This window comes from Artemia franciscana, chromosome 21, assembly GCF_032884065.1.
Source record: "Artemia franciscana chromosome 21, ASM3288406v1, whole genome shotgun sequence".
Taxonomy (NCBI): domain Eukaryota; kingdom Metazoa; phylum Arthropoda; class Branchiopoda; order Anostraca; family Artemiidae; genus Artemia; species Artemia franciscana.
The window spans coordinates 3438591-3452199 of NC_088883.1; the positions used below are offsets into that span (position 1 = coordinate 3438591).

Consider the following 13609-nt stretch of genomic DNA (forward strand, 5'->3'; position numbering starts at 1 on the left):
AATTAAACTTACCGAAAAGTTTCATTTCTTTACCTTATGTACCTACTTTGGGGGAGATGCTTAAAAGAATTTTAGGTAAACATAACATTGATACTAGTTTCCAATCAGTGAGACCATTAGGTAGTTTTCTTAATTATGGGAAGGATTTAACCCGGGGAGATTTAGTTAGTGAGGTGTTTAAAATTCCTTGTTCCTGTGGAAAGTTTTATATTGGTAGAACTCACCAACAATTTAATGAAAGATTTATTGAGCATCGCAACTCAATAGAAAAAAACCCTACAACTAAAAAAGCCTCCCGAAACTTTTGTTTCGGCTCTAGCTGAACATAAATTCTTTTATCCCGAACATTTTATACAATTTGATGAGGCTACAGCTATTTCTAATGATAGAGGTTTTTCTCAGTGGGCAAGGGAGGCTATAGAAATTAAAAAGCACATATTTGCTAATATTTCAATAAATAGAGACACAGGGAATTTAAATATTGACCCAATTTATGATATTCTTTTGAAAAATGAACCAATAGTCGGTTGGGGTGTTAAAATTTTACACAATAACCAGGGGACAAGATTACCCACTAAACCAAAAAGAGTTGCTTCAATGTTAGCTTACAAGAGGATTATTTCGCAACAGAATAATTAACTAAGTTTCAATTTTCATAATTTTTCCTCAGTTGCTCTTTGATTCTCATTGAAGTAACTCAAATACCTGCTTTTCCCTACGTGGATAAGTAGCGACAATTGTATTTATTATTATTGGCGTTGGTTTTTATTTGTTTTTAGTTTAGTTTTCTTTTAATTTTCTATCTTGTGCTGAAGACGCCTTGTTTGGATACAGGCGAAATATCCGCGTTGTTTTAGTCTTTCAATTCTACTGGCCGTCGTCTCGTTTGAAGTTTTCTTTTTGTAGAGTTTTATCTCTCTTGGTTGTTTATTGTCATGTCTGGCCAGTTCGGCTTAAGAACTTTCATTTGTCGGTTGTTTCAAGCTACCGTTAAAAAAAGCTGGGCAGCTTCTTGGGGAACATCAGGGAGATTTTAAAGAAACTCCTCCAATACTTAAATGTTGTCAGGGACAAATGAGGAAGGGGGTTAAACTACAAGACAATATATAAATATTACCCAGAAAACAACTTTTTTAAAATGTCCCCTTCACCCACCCCCTTTGAATGAAATGAATAAAAAACGTATTATCTAAATGAATAAGAATCAATAAAGATGAAATGACAAGAGGTAAACTTTAGTCCGACTCTCCTTTTTGGAATAGTCTATCTAACTCCTTTCTCTACAATCATAACAATTACTGATGCAAGTAATTTTTTGATCGGCGCAAATAAAATTAATAAATTTTGCCTATTTAGAATTAGCAAAAGAGGTAGACTCTCTTCGGGAATACAATGTTTTCAAGATTTCATTTTTAGAGTTGCGTTTTCTATTGACATTTCATTTTATTAAATGAAATATAATAAATATTTTATTAATTTATTATTTTATTAATTTATTTAAATAATATAATAATTCATTAATGAATAATAATTGTCATTTCTTTTATTAAACTCCGATCTTTCAAATACGAAGGAGGTTACAACGTCTCAAAACCATTGTTTATCTTCATCTTTAGTATTTTACAACAATGTTTCGGGTATAATAATCATCGCTGGGAGAACTCATTAAAGCATTTCTCGGAGGGGGGCGTGGTCTGAAAGACCAAAATAACTTGGGTAATCAATTTCAATTTTTTCAAGGTATTTTTTTCGTAAAAATCTTGTTTTTTAGGAAACCCTTATCTCTCGGCCTTCTGTTGACGGTATGTATAAGACATTTCAGCTTAAAATCATAGGTTTGAGTTCAAATACTTTTACAATAAGATGCCAGCAAGGAGGAACGATAATGTAGGCTTTGTCAAAACATATTCCTCAGACTAAATAAAACGGTCCCTCTCACCCTCCATATCAAAACAAATTGTAACTGATTACAGTTGATTACATAATTTTTCAGCTACACACTAAAGCGTATGTAAAATAGTAAAACTATTAAGCTAGCAGTAAATAGTAAAACTAGATGTGTTATATAGCAGTATTATATGAGAAACACTCGAGAAGTGAAGTTTGGTTAATGCCAATGAAATGCAACAAAATAGGATGAAAATATAATACTTTATTAGCAAAATTGTGAAGACTAAAACAAAGAATCAAGGAAGGAGGGCCACCCAGAGCGCATTGTATTAAACACGTATAACCTAATCTAACCAAAATAACAACTGAGTATTTAATTCAAATATAGCTCCTATGTATTTTCCCAGCGAGCCAAAGCTAATTGTCTGGTTTTAACACCGTGATAAGCGGGCAATGTCTCCCGTTCGCCATCCAAGCTCTCAACTGTTTTTCGTATACTGCTTAAGTACCCTGATCAAACAGATCGTGGTAACGAACTGTAGTAAGGAGCGACCCGGCTCAATAGTAACCGAAAGTCTAAAAAACGGAATTTTTATAACAATAGTTACATCAAAAGAATCTCATTTTAATCCTGATTTTAAATATATAAGTTTCATTAAGTTTAGACTTACCCATCAAAAGTTACGAGCCTGAGAAAATTTGCCTTATTTTAGAAAATAGGGGGAACTACCCCTTAAAAGTCATGGAATCTTAACGAAAATCACAGCAACAGATTCAGCGTATCAGAGAACCCTACTGTAGAAGTTTCAAGCTCCTATCTACAAAAATATGAAATTTTCCATTTTTTGCCACAAGACAGATCACGGATGCGTGTTTATTTGGTTGTTTTTTTTTGTTGTTGTTTTTTCCCCAGGGGTGATCGTATAGACCCAACGGTCCTACAATGTCGTGTGAGGGCTCGTTCTAACAGAAATTAAAAGTTCTGGTGCCCTTTTTAAGTTACAAAAAAATTGGAGGGCACCTAGACCCTCTCCCACGCTCATTTTCCCCCCAGTCACTGGATCAAAATTATGAGATAGCCATTTTATTCAGCCCCTCACATAGTCGAAAAACCTAATAACTTTGTCTTTGGGGACGACTTACTCCCCCACAGTCCCCGTGGGAGGGACTGCAAGTTACAAACTTTGACCAGTATTTACACATTTTTATGGTTATTGGGAAGTGTACAGACGCTTTCAAAGGGATATTTTTGGTTGGGGGATGGGTTAAAGGGAGGGGGTTATGCGGGGGGAACTTTCCATGGAGGAATTTGTCATGGGGGAAGAGAATTTCCATGAAGGGAGCGCAGGATTTTTTTTTAGCATTTTTATGGCACTTGGTATTAACCAAGTGACATGTAGCAATCGCAAATTCTGTCGGTTTGTCTGTCGGTCCCAGTTTTGCTAGTTTAGGGGCTTCCAGGTAAGCTAGGACGATGATATTTGGCAGGCGTATCAGGGACCGGACCAGATTAAGTTAAAAATAGTTGTTTCCCCGATTCGACCATCTTGGGGGGGGGGATTGGAGGACGGTTAATTTGAAAAAATTAGATCGGGTCTTAATTAAATTTGATATTTAGAAGGATATGATTTCTTAGAGCTCTTACTTTTTTTTCCTCATTTGACTATCTGGGGGGAGTGGGGGGGCCGTTAATTCTAAAAAATTAGAAAAAATGATGTATTTTTAACTTACGAACGGGTGATCGGATCGCAATGAAATTTGATATTTAGAAGGATATCGTGTCTCAGAGCTCTTATTTTAAATCCCGACCGGATGTGGTGACGTTGTGGTTGGGAGGGGGAAACCTAAAATCTTGGAAAACACTTAGAGTGGAGGGATTAGGATGAAATTAGGATGAAGTCCTAGATACATGATTGAAATAACCGGAACGGATCCGCTCTCTTTGGGGTAGTTGGGGGGGGGGTAATTCTGAAAAATTAGAAAAAATGAGGTACTTTTAACTTACGAACGGGTGATCAGATCTCAATGAAATTTGATATTTAGAAGGATATCGTGTCTCAAAGCTTTTATTTTAAATCCCGACCGGATCTGGTGACATTGGGGGGAGTTTGGGGTGGGGAACCTAAAATCATGGACAACGCTTAGATTGGAGGGATCGTGATGAAACTTGGTGTGAAAATAAGCAGAAATCTTAGATATGTGATTTACATAATTGAAAAGGATCCGCTCTATTGGGGATGGGGGGGGGTAATTCTGAAAAATTAAAAAATGACGTATTTTTAACTTACGAAGGAGTGATCGGATTTTCATGAAACTTCATATTTAGAAGGATCACGTAACTCAAATCTCTTATTTTAAATCTCAACCGGATCCAGCGTCATTGGAGGGGGGACCGAAAATCTTAGAAAATACTTAAAGCGGGGAGATCAGGATGAAACTGGATGGGAAGAATAAAAACCTGTCTAAGATACGTGATTGACATAACCGGACCGGATCTGCTCTCTTTGGTGGAGTTGGGGGTGGGGGGGGGGGTAATTTTGAAAATTGAGGTATTTGTAACTTACGAGTTCCCTCCTCAACGCCCCGCTTATTACGCTAAAGTTTTTTACTGTTTTAAAAAGTAGAGTTGAGAGAAAGAGTCAAACTTTAGCGTAAAAAGCGGGGCGTTGAGGAGGGAACTGCCCCTTTCATATACGGAATAATTTCTGTTCGTTTTAAGTTTTAATGTCGCTCCTTACTTTCAGTTGAATAACTTGTTTTTTTATTTAATTTAATCTTTAGGAACGAATGACCCACCACATAGCATTTCAAACTTTGAAACTGGGACGCTAACTAAATAGTCTTTGATAGCCCTCAATCGATTGACACTCAGAATTTTCAGTTGATATCATTTTTGTCTTCATTTTGCCAAAATTGTTATCTTGTGCCACAATATGGCAGAAAACGACGCAATTTTGCAACATAGTTACTTACAAGGGGCCTCAAAACATTCAGTTTCTATTCGAATAAGCCTCAATCCCTCTATTCTATGCCCCTGGTTTAACCGATCACCCTTGAAAAAACAAGGAAAGGTTATTAGATGTCCCAAGGAAAGGTTAAACAGATCCTTGAAAAACAGGAAAGGTTAAACAGATGATCAACCTTCTCTAAAAATACGGAATATTGAAGCCTCTGCCGTAAAGTTTTTGAATCCCCTGATATACTGTATTTCAAGATGCAATTTTTATAAAAAAAAAAAAATTCCTTTTCGAGACTGTATTCGCTTTTTTTAAATCATGTTAAAATTTCACATGCTAGTCATTTTTTGTGAGTAACTTTAAATTTGATGAATTTAAATGTTTGAAATGACCATGAAAATCCAATTCTTTTGGCATAAATATTGTTATAGAAGTTTTATTTTTATTTGTATTTACAGTTAATATTAGCAGGAGTTGCTCTTTACCCACATAAACTTACAACAAACGGTTAAACAGATAAAAAACATCTAAACAAATAAAAGATATAAAAGTAAATTTAATATGCATGTTAGATTAGAAATGAAATGGAAAAAAAAAATAAGTTGACCAGTTTAGGTAAATACGTTACACACGTAAACCAATAAATTGAAAGCACACGTTTTATCACGGAACTATAGCAGAAAAACCTCTCTCTTTGTAATTTGGATTAAAACTAATATAAAAAGTTTTCCTTTCGTTTTTTAAGCTTCCAGTAGAGACTTCCGGATGTGAAGCCTTTTTTAAGCTTCCCGTAGTGACTTCCGGATGTGAAGCCGAAATATTAGGACTTTTATTTTTATACTAACATTTGTTTTTATTTTTCAATGTCTTATTAGGAAATTTTACACGTTTTTGATATATTTCCTTTTAAACTGATATTGAAAAGGCAGTGGGGTTTAAGAAATTGTAAACCAATAAACTGAAAGCACACGTTTTATCACGGAACTATAGCAGAGAAACCTCTATCTCTGTAATTTGGGTTAAAACTAATATAAAAACAGTTTTCCTTTCGTTTTTTTATGCTTCCAGTAGAGACTTCTGGATGTGAAGCCGAAACACCGGGACTTTTATTTTTCTTTTATACAAACATTTGTTTTTATTTTTCAATGTCTTTGAAATTTTACACGTTTTTGATATATTCCCGTTTAAATTGATATTGGAAAGGCAGTGAGGTTTAAGAAATTGTTTACACACCGAAGATTTCCTTTCTTGAGGGAGGGTTGGTATCTAAGGTAAAGTTTATCCAAATACTCCCTCTTAGCCCAAGAAGTACCAAATTTTCAAAAACTTCGAGATTTGGGGTTAAAACCACACCAAATTTGAAGCGATATACCCCCTCCGCAAAAACCCTAGTCCTTCTGGAATTATAGTGAATAAATCACACAAATTTAAAATATTGTATTTATTTGGCGATTCCTCTTGAATTTTTAAAACTGGATTTCTTTTTTCTCATTTTTCTTTCTTCTTTAACTGTATACTTATCTGGTTTCAGAAATTTGAAGTTTAATGACCTATTCAGTCAGACTACCAGTCAGAATGAGATCTAATCCGTTTACCCCCTTCCTTCTCACAGGCCGATCTGTGATTATTAATAAAACAATAAGGTGATAAGCAAATAGCAGAATTAAATTTATTTAAATTAAATTTTAAATTAAATTTCCCATCCCTCTTTTCCCACGTCTTTCTATAGCTCTTGAATCAAACATAAATATATTTTTTAAAGAAAAAAATGCGTTAAAGGATAAAGTATAGGTTTAAAATTTTCTTTTCGTTTTTTCTGTCAAACGTGTTCAATACGCATTTAAAAGAAAAATAATTATTTGTCAATAAAACAAATTTCTCTTTTACAGTCTATTAATCAACTAAAAACAAATAAAATAAGAAGAATACAAAGTCCGTTTGAAATACCTGTACAATCATTTTGCAACAGATGTTTTTAATATTCCACACGATCGTTATCTTTTTTTTTTTCTTAATACGAAATTCCAGATGTGAATCTAACCAGGCAAAAAAAAAAAAAAAAAAAAAAAAACTGCGCACTCAGTCGAAAATAAACAAATCCTAGATTGGTGGATTTTTAATCATAGGGAGATTTATCGTCAAATTTTAAACCCTCTTCGGACCTAAATGAGCAGAATTTGGTTCTCTTTCCTCTTTTTTTATTATAATTGAGCGCTATCGCAGTTCTTTTAACAATTAAAAAAAAATGTTTTTTGACGTTGACGTTTTATTTGTCACTGTTAGACCTAACTTCTAAACCAAGGTTCAATTTTAGGAGATCGAGCTTTTAAATTACCCCCCCTCCCTATCCTCACCTCCCTGGTGAAATAGCATTGATTCAATCGTATGTGTCTTGTTGTTCGCTGATATGGATATCTACCCTTACTTCCTCTACACACTCGGTTTCTTCTATCGACGAAATTATTAAAGAAACGAAATTTTCTTTCACCAAGCCTAGTCTAAATCTTCGGTCTGTGGATCTCGCATCCTACACATATTTTCCTTTGTCTTTAGTCCACGGGCAACTGCCGGCCATTTTCAAGAGTCCAGCTTTGGTTTCTAAATTATCATTATTTCGCCTATTGAAATGCTACTGACGTAATTCTACGCGGTACGTTTGGCCTGACTTTAATCCGGTAATCGCAAGTTTAAGGGAATATAATTCGCTACCAGCTACAGAACGAGGTGGTCATTCGTTTGGGACTTTCGAAAAATTGGTGTTGTACTTCCCTTAAGAAGAGTTTAATTTACAGGGTCAAAATGATAACTGATTTTTAATAGTAAATTCCAAACTTTTTATTTATTATTACTATTGTGGATTATTTGTGGTGTATTAGTTATTATATATTAGTATTAGTTATTATAGAGGATGGTTCACCCCAACCCCCCATTGCACTTCCTGGCTGAAGGGCCATGAAACGGAGATCAGCACTGCCGGTTTGGACCTTAAGGGTCTAGTGCCGTCTTACTTACTTACTTACTTACTTACTATTAGTCATTATAATTATGTTGTGGTAATATATGTTGGATTTTTTGACGAGAGGTTGAAACCTCTCAAAGTTGAAACGTGCCCAGATCAAATTTATATTATTTCGAAGGTGTAAGTGTTGATGTTTGGTTTCTCGCGTCACGTGGTCCAAAAGTTATTAGTGAACAACAGGATAGTGACTATTTTACGATTTATTTTGTATTTGATTTTTCTCCTCTCTTCCCTGTTTCCATCGCCATGGAGCTTTTCGGAGGGGAGGAAGATGTGCTTTTTGTGCATTTTGTGATCATTAATTGTTGGCTAATATATCATTGAAAGAATAAACTCCGAACTCTGAACTCCTTCTGGTGTTGGGAAAGTTCGATAATGGGCCCTTTGTCTTTGAAACGGTCAGCCGAGAAGTCATGCATTTAAGGTTAATGTATTTTCTGAAATATATAATTTTAAGACAGTCCTAAAGTTTTAGCCATTAACGAAAGGGTAAGATACTCATAGCAATAGATTCACTAGTTTCAAATCCATCCATTCATCAAACAAGAAATACGATAATAATTTGACTTTTTCTTAGAGAATGACCTAAAAATACAAAAATTCCCGCCCCTCCTCAAGGACTTTTTACCCATTTTGACCTGTTTTTTAAGGGGACATCAAAACGAAGCAGATACAGCAAATTTCAATATTGTAACTCGGCAGGTGGATAAAACCTAAGCTTCAAGATTTAAGCTTTAACTACTACTACTACTACTAATAACTCACTGCAGCACCAAGCCGCCTGAGGCCAACACAGCCACGCACGCTCCTCCTCCAACCTAATCTATTTAAAGCCTCCCTCTTTACACCCTCCCAGGAAGTTCCAATTTCCTTTAAATCTTTATTTATGACATCCTCCCAACCCAGACAAGGACGACCTGCTTTCCGTGTAGCCCTAGACGGTTGGCCAAAACTAAGTATTTAAAAACAAGACAAATCAATGATATACATGCAAAAAAGTGACTTTCCTTGTTTTCAAAGTGAGGGTGGGGAGTCAAGGACTCCATCTGGTTTCTGACCATTTTGGTTGTTCCATCCAGTACATTTCGGAGCCACCATTTCGAATAGTTTCAAGCTCGTTTTTGAAATCCTTAAGAAATTTGTTTTTGTGATAAACCCTTACTATTAAGATAAATCTATTTAGTAGTTACCATTACTGAACTGCCTTTATATAGAATTTTTTTTTTCCCTGGATTTTTTTTTCGAAACTCTACAATACAGCAACCCTGACAAGTCGATAAGTTTGAAAAGTTAGATACGTTCTCATGATAACATACTTCATGGTAAATACTCATGGTAATTCATGGTAAATACTTTGTCCGTAACGTGGGCAGATTAAAGTTGACGAGCTTTACTTAAGAGTTTACGTTACACACGTTCTTGTTACACGAATGGAAAGTCACTACAGCAGCAACAAAATTAAATTTCCAGATGAGTTATCATTAAATTTTAATAGCCCTCTTCCATTATTACTTGACATGAGCTTAAATCTCCGTCTCCACTCACATTTATGGCACATATCAAACCTGGCGGAACTGCGCCAATCATTTTAAGAGGTGTGCCAGTGTTTTGGGGACTGTGCCAAGCGTGGAGGAACTGTGAAGCACATTCGGCGTTTCGAGATGTACATCAGATGGCAGAGTCAGTGCCCCCTTGAAGGTAACCTACCTTAAACATTTAGCACAGAAAATTGAGTACCAACAGTGTAAAAGCCGCCTAAGACGCCAAGTATTTAGATATGTCGACAAGCATGAAAAGCTAGCGCCATTCTAAGAATATTCGCGGCAAATCAATTAATACGAATGTCAGGAAATGGCGGAACAAAAAGACGGCATCAGCGGACATTCAGGAGCCGGAAAATCAGAGACCATTCTAGCGAACTTCCACCTAAATTACATACCTAAATTTCAGGGAAATGAAAGGAGTTAGTAAACAAAAGATGAAATCAACAATATTTATAAGTTTCAGTTTGAATTTCCATAATGCCGAAGATAAACATATTTTTTATGGGGTACAAAGCTAGCACTTCACTGAAAACTAAGCTTGTTGTTGCACATAATTGTATACTAAAATTGACCGATATCATAAGTGCTGAAATACTATTGGAAACCTTATAAATTTTCCTTTTGTTTTCTACCTGGTACTTATGGACTTTCCTGTTCCTCAGAGAGCATCCTGTTTTTGCGTCACTTTGAATTTTCAGTACAGCGCTGTTTATTAGTATTCTACAAATACAGGGATATACAATAAATCAATTTATCTAAGTTAGTTTTTAAGATATATCTTGTATATGGACGGGGGTCAGTGGCGTGACTCTGTAAGCTTAGCTGGAGCGGACCCAGCTCTAAATGGGTACCTGGAGAAATCTGGGGAAGGTAAACAGGAAGGGTGTACAAAAGCACAGGATGGTTGGCCTCCAACCCCCCACTGCACTTCCTCGCTGAAGGGCCAAGAAATGGAGATCAGCACCGCCGGTAGGGACTGTAAAACCCTTTTTTTTTACCTTTTTCGAAGCTCCGTTCTTTAGTTTTATAAGATTTTTTTTTTACTAGTAAAGAAAAGAAATATGCCTTTTCAGGAGACATAAATTTTCAGAGCAATAAAATAAAGTAAAACCAAACCAAGAACTGAAAAGTTCACCGTCAGTGGGAAAAAAAAAACCTAGCAATCTTTCAACCAACATGACTGAAAAGACATCAATAAACTTAGAGGACAGACAAATATTTTTAAAGTTTACAGCTCCCTCGAACACAATGAGGGTATATAATAATATAAAAAGGTAAAAAAGAAGTGATAATTTCGGGGAGGGGATTGGTCCGACAAGGCCCCTCTCTTATGCACGTACTTATACACTCGAGAGCTCCATTTTTTTTTCGTCTTGTACCTGCTCTTGTGGAGTAAAAGCAAGAGGTTCTTCAAACTTGTTTTGTATTTTATATTAAAGAAATAGTTAAAATATCGAGCTTTTAGTCTGGTTTAATCCAGTTTCCTTATCGGTCGTAAAATTATAATTACTAAAAAAATAACGTTCTTCTGTATAAAATTTTGTTTTAAAATAGCAAGCATGAGATATAAGCTCACTCTTGTGAAAGTGTACCGAATTCCCAACGTAACAAACAATCGCACCTGTTTATACCTTAAAATTCGGGTGCGACCTCTTTAGAGATCAATAAAACATGTAAAATGATTTTGTATTTAAAAAAAAAAAAAGAACGATGAAACCGCTGAAAAATCAAAGCTTTACGCACTATTTCTCAGTGACTCGAATTCGGAACTCGACATATCGTTGTAAAGTAGCCGAGCCGATAGACTGTGGTTTCTTACTGCTTATGTGATTTTTCATTTTAATTTCTGTTTCTTTTGAATTACATTTATTCGTTGACATTAATCTCTGTTTGTTTTAAGTTATTATATGACTTTATTTCTGTTCATTTAATATAGCTCTTAACTTTTCATTCAGACAATTTTTTTATTTAAGTACAGTAAGAAAAATTGAAAGTGATATGAAAAGCCTAGAATTTAGATAGCTATAAGAGAAAACACAACCTTAACCACTTTCAAGGGTTGCTAAATTTGAATCCACCGGACAGTGTAGCAAGATGAAGTTAGAAATGTCTTCCTCTTCCTTCATTACAAGAAAATAGGCGAAAACTAGAAGTTTACCTTCAACCTAGTTTACAAAACTTCAATTAAAGAGAAAAGAAAGATCGCTACCCTGTAATTCCATTTTTCTTTCTTTGAAAACCTCTAAATAAATTGTCGTTGCAAAAGAAAAGTCTGAAAACTTACCGAGGCGGGATAACCGGTGGAATTAGTTGAGCTGCCGGAGGTTTTGTTGACAAGGAAATACTTCTTGCCTAAAAAAAAACAAAAAACTATTAGCCTCTTTAATGGAAACAATGATATAGGTCGGAATGGCAAAGTTAGTTCCACAAGAAAAGTCAACCAAACTAGTTTTGAATTCCCTTTTTCGTCTCAAAGACCGAAAGCCTTTGATCTCGTCCAAAACGTCACAACTTTATTTCGAATTAAAAGTACAAAATCTGTGAAATAATTTGAAGCTAACTTTCTAAACAACATTAAACCTTAGAGGTTTATGTTCCTAAACATAAACCTATAAGCGTTTATGCTTTGGTATGTTATACAAGTTTTGAAGGATCTTTGGTATGTTTTACCAAAAACCCTCATCTACAAATTCTGGTATGTTCTTTTTGCAGTTCTACAGTCTTGATGCTTAAATACAAAACAAAAATATTGCTAAGAATATAAGAGTTCAAAATAGGGATGAAACCTTTCAATCGACAGAGAAACAAATATAAAATTTTAACTGACTATTTCGGACACATATACAGTGTCCATCATCAGCAGTAAAACTGCTGAAAACAAATCCGAGTTTTACTGCTGATGATTGACACTGTATATGTGTCCGAAATATTCAGTTAAAATTTTATATTTGTTTTACTGTTGATTAAAAGGTTTCATCCCTATTTTTAACTGTTATATTTTCGTCATGGAAAGGCAGTGTGGTCTACGAAGTTATCTAAAAATATTGCTATTATCCGATAGCCAAGATTTGGCTTTATTCATCTAGCAAGTAACAGTTCCAAAATTTGCTTTTCTATTCGCTTCATTGTGATATTCAATGGAAAAATAGATCAAATTAGTCGTAAATCGTTGAAAGAAACGTAGTCTTATTTTTAGGCAGGTTTGAGTCATTATTTAAGAAAACGTCTAAGTAACAACGTAATTCTGGCTCAGATCTGAAACTAGTCAAACCATTTATGTGACTATCCTGTCCTTTTGTTGATAGTTACACCTGTAGGCTTGTCTCAAATTCAAAAGGGCCATAAACCACAAGGCTTCTCTCAATCTCCGGACCTACTTTTTTTTTCCACCACAAGGACAGATTAAATCCAAGACTACCACGAGCATAGGTACCGGCTTAAGGGAAGTTGCTGATGCTTGGTTTTTTTTTTCTCCGGGAGAGGGGTCAATCGGCTTTATATCATGAAATCCTCCTCCATTTTTCATTGGCAGGTATGGATCGAGTTCATGATGAAATTAAAGGATATGAGATAAAAAGGATATGATCGAGTAGAGCGGTATTTGACAAAACCTATCGGTATTCAGACAGAAAATTACTATAACCATGGATGTATTGACATCAACTTGGATAAAATCGGAGATACGTGGGAGGATGAAACACTAGTTTGAAGGCTTCTAACTATACTTTTCTTTCGGTCATCCAATAATGTACTAGCATATATAGAAGAAATCATGGGTTTTTTCCAACAATGTTTCCAAATTATTTTTTCTTTTAAAAACTAATGCAACATGTAACATGCCCACCCTTCAGCTAGAAAATTGTTGTCGGAAGTGAAGTGGGGCAGGGGTATTGGACCTGCCTCGGGCCCACTTCAAACCTCTACTTTAATAAATCAAAATTTTGCTTGACTCCACTTCAAACTAAGTGCTGCAGCTGAAAATAAAATAAAACAAATTCTAAAGATAAAAGAAAAGAAATTTCTGAAAATAAAAGCTGGTAGGGAGACAAAGAGGAGATATTGAAGCGACAATAGAAAAAGTGACAAAATAAAAAATGAGACGAGCTTCTAATGAGAACCGTATATATATATATATATATATATATATATATATATATATATATATATATATATATATATATATATATATATATATATAT

General features: G+C 34.9%; 1 protein-coding gene across 1 annotated transcript in view; it reads right to left on the reverse strand.

The window, feature by feature from the left end:
- LOC136040606 (uncharacterized) overlaps positions 1-13609 on the reverse strand; it is a 138565-nt gene that overhangs the window by 42289 nt on the left and 82667 nt on the right. Inside the window, exon 3 of the mRNA XM_065724867.1 lies at positions 11695-11762. Coding sequence (XP_065580939.1) covers positions 11695-11762 — 68 coding nt within the window. The remainder of the gene's footprint in view (positions 1-11694; positions 11763-13609) is intronic.